Below are 2,462 nucleotides of genomic sequence, written 5' to 3'. Positions count from 1 at the left end.
TAGTCGGCGAGGAAGAATGAACTGACGTCGGAGCCTACGGGAAGAGAACCGGCGGTCAGGGACAGTCCTCTCGGCAGCTTCCACCTGGCGGCAGAGCGCCGAAGAGGGGGAAGCGCTGGGAGAGCTGCTTGGCGCTGAAGAGGGACTGACGCTTGGCGACGCGGAGGGTGAGGAGCTCGGCGACGCGGACGGCGCAAGCGTGGGAACAGACGTCGGAGCCTACGGGAAGACACTCGATGGTCACAGAGTCCCGGTGGCAGCTCTGACCGAACGGTAGAGCGCCGAGGACGGGGCTGAGCTGGGGGTGCTGGTAGTTGACACCGTCGGCGAGGCTGTGGGGCTGGCGGTCGGTGACGCCGTCGGCGAGGCTGTGATCCAGGTAGTTGATGCCGTCGGCGAGGCTGTGGGGCTGGCGGTCGGTGACGAGGAGGGCGAGCTAGTCGGCGAGGAAGAATGAACTGACGTCGGAGCCTAACAACTAAGTAAGCGCATCTACCATCTTTGAAAGAACGCGCCGTGTGGGCGCGAGAACCGCAGATGATGGGCAGCGGTGCCAGCGCGGCCAAACGTTCTGCTTGGACGCGGCAGTCTCAGAGTCGCCGCCCACAGCAGAAGATTACCGCAGCTGCGCGCATGAAGCTCAACCCGAAAGAGGTCGGGACGGAGCGGGATCAGTCAGATAGGTTTTGGCGTCAGTATGCCCCTGACGAGTGGCGGCAGAATGGCTGGAGAATCACCCGCCCGCTGGCGGGGGTGCCTTTTCTTCTCACCATCAAGGACTACACCGTGGGTGTACGCGGACCGCACGGGTGCGAGCCCACCTACGTCGATTGCCTCGTCGACCAAAACAACTCGTTTAGCCCAGTCCACTTTCCGCACGCTGCCGAGGCGCAGTTTGCGTGCTGGTCACTTTTTCGCCAGCACCCGACACTGCATCCGCGGTTCATCCTTGGCAGAGGCACGCAATTCAGCAGCGCTCCATGGACTGAGGCGTTGTGGGCCCTGATGGAGGTGTGTTCGAGATGGGGAGTCTGTCGTCGCTTCCCACCCCGTCCCCGCGTCTCTGCCTAGTCTCTGCGCCCTGCTGGAGCCAAAGCCCCGCTCATTCGTTACTGTCAGCCTGGTAGGTCGAGCGGCACATGGTGGAACAGAGACGCGGCCCACAGGGCTGCGCCGTCATCGGCCAGCGGCGCAACCGGAACAGCGGGTGGCTCGGCAGCGAGCAGTCGTGGTTCATAGCCCGCAGCGACGCGGGCGAGCTGCAGCAACGCCTTTTCAAGCGTTCGGCTCCAGAGCGGGGCATCGTCAAGGTGGGCCTGATCAATCGGGCCGGTTCGCGCCGGGTCGTGAACGCGGACCTGCTTGCAGCACGGCTAATCCGCACGCTGGCGAGGCACAACCTTTCGCGCTCGTACTCGCTCAGCCACATCAACGACCTGGGCGACTTTTCGTTTGAGGAGCAGGCCCACTGGGTGCACGAGAAGGACGTGATCATCGCACCGCACGGCGCGCAAAATACCAACTTTGTGTGGGCGCGCCGCTGCACATCGATCCTCGAGATCTACCCCGCAAACTACTTCATCCCGGGCCTTTACCTGCAGTTGGCGAGAGCCGCCGGGGCAGTCATATTTGCGGCGCATCAAGGCCGGCAGGACATGAGCAAGGTCTTCAATTACCGCCTCCGGCGTGCCGTGCGCTCGAGAAACATATTTTTTGACGTTGAGGCGGCTGCTTCGACGCTGAAGCTGATGCTCGACGCGAGGCTGCAATGCCTGGGCTCGGTCGAAATGTGAGTTCCACCTGCCGCCCTGCCATGTGTGGAGAGCCCCGAGGCATAGCCGCCTTAGTGGTCGATAACTTAATCTTCTCTCTTCAACATATTAAATGATATTTCTTTCCCCCTTACCCCCCCTCCCCGGCCTCGGGAGGTGGAGGCGCTCGGCGCTCGCGACCCGCTACCCGGCCACCACTGTCCACAGGCGATAAACAGGACTGCCGCGCACAACATACTACATACATGGCGCGGCGCAAGCACCGGCATTCGGTCGCGCGATTTGTCGACCGCGTGCGCATTTTCGCGGCGGGTGGACACGGCGGCAACGGGTGCGCCAGCTTCTTCCGTGACACCCGCGTCGAGCGCGGGCCGCCCGACGGCGGCAGTGGCGGCGGCGGTGGCAGTGTGTTTGTGCGCGCCAGCGGCGGCGTGGGTGACCTGTCTCTTGGGCGGCACTCCTTCCGCGCCGGGCCAGGGGCGCATGGCTCGAGCAGTCAGATGAACGGCAGGCGTGGCGCCGACGTGTACATCGAGGTGCCGTGCGGCACAGCCGTCGAGCGTCTCGGCAGGGTGACACGCTCCGTTGTGCCGGCGCTCCATCCGGCCGACGAGACGGTCACGTTGCTGGCGAACCTGATCTACGAGGGCGACGAAGTGGTGATCGCCGCTGGAGGCGCCGGCGGCCGTG

At 64.3% G+C, this 2,462-nt stretch overlaps 1 protein-coding gene across 1 annotated transcript; it reads left to right on the top strand.

Moving 5' to 3' along the window:
- Positions 1–633: 633 nt before the first annotated feature.
- Positions 634–1,793, top strand: EMIHUDRAFT_123554 (hypothetical protein; the record flags this gene model as incomplete). The annotated part of the gene is made up of 2 exons (XM_005777770.1): positions 634–1,011; positions 1,128–1,793. 2 exons carry the CDS (start codon positions 634–636, stop codon positions 1,791–1,793), a joined length of 1,044 nt encoding a protein of 347 aa, XP_005777827.1.
- Positions 1,794–2,462: the final 669 nt, after the last annotated feature.

This window comes from Emiliania huxleyi (genome assembly GCF_000372725.1).
Source record: "Emiliania huxleyi CCMP1516 unplaced genomic scaffold EMIHUscaffold_2560, whole genome shotgun sequence".
Classification (NCBI taxonomy): Eukaryota; Haptophyta; order Isochrysidales; family Noelaerhabdaceae; genus Emiliania; species Emiliania huxleyi.
This window is presented reverse-complemented; position numbering and strand designations above follow the sequence as displayed.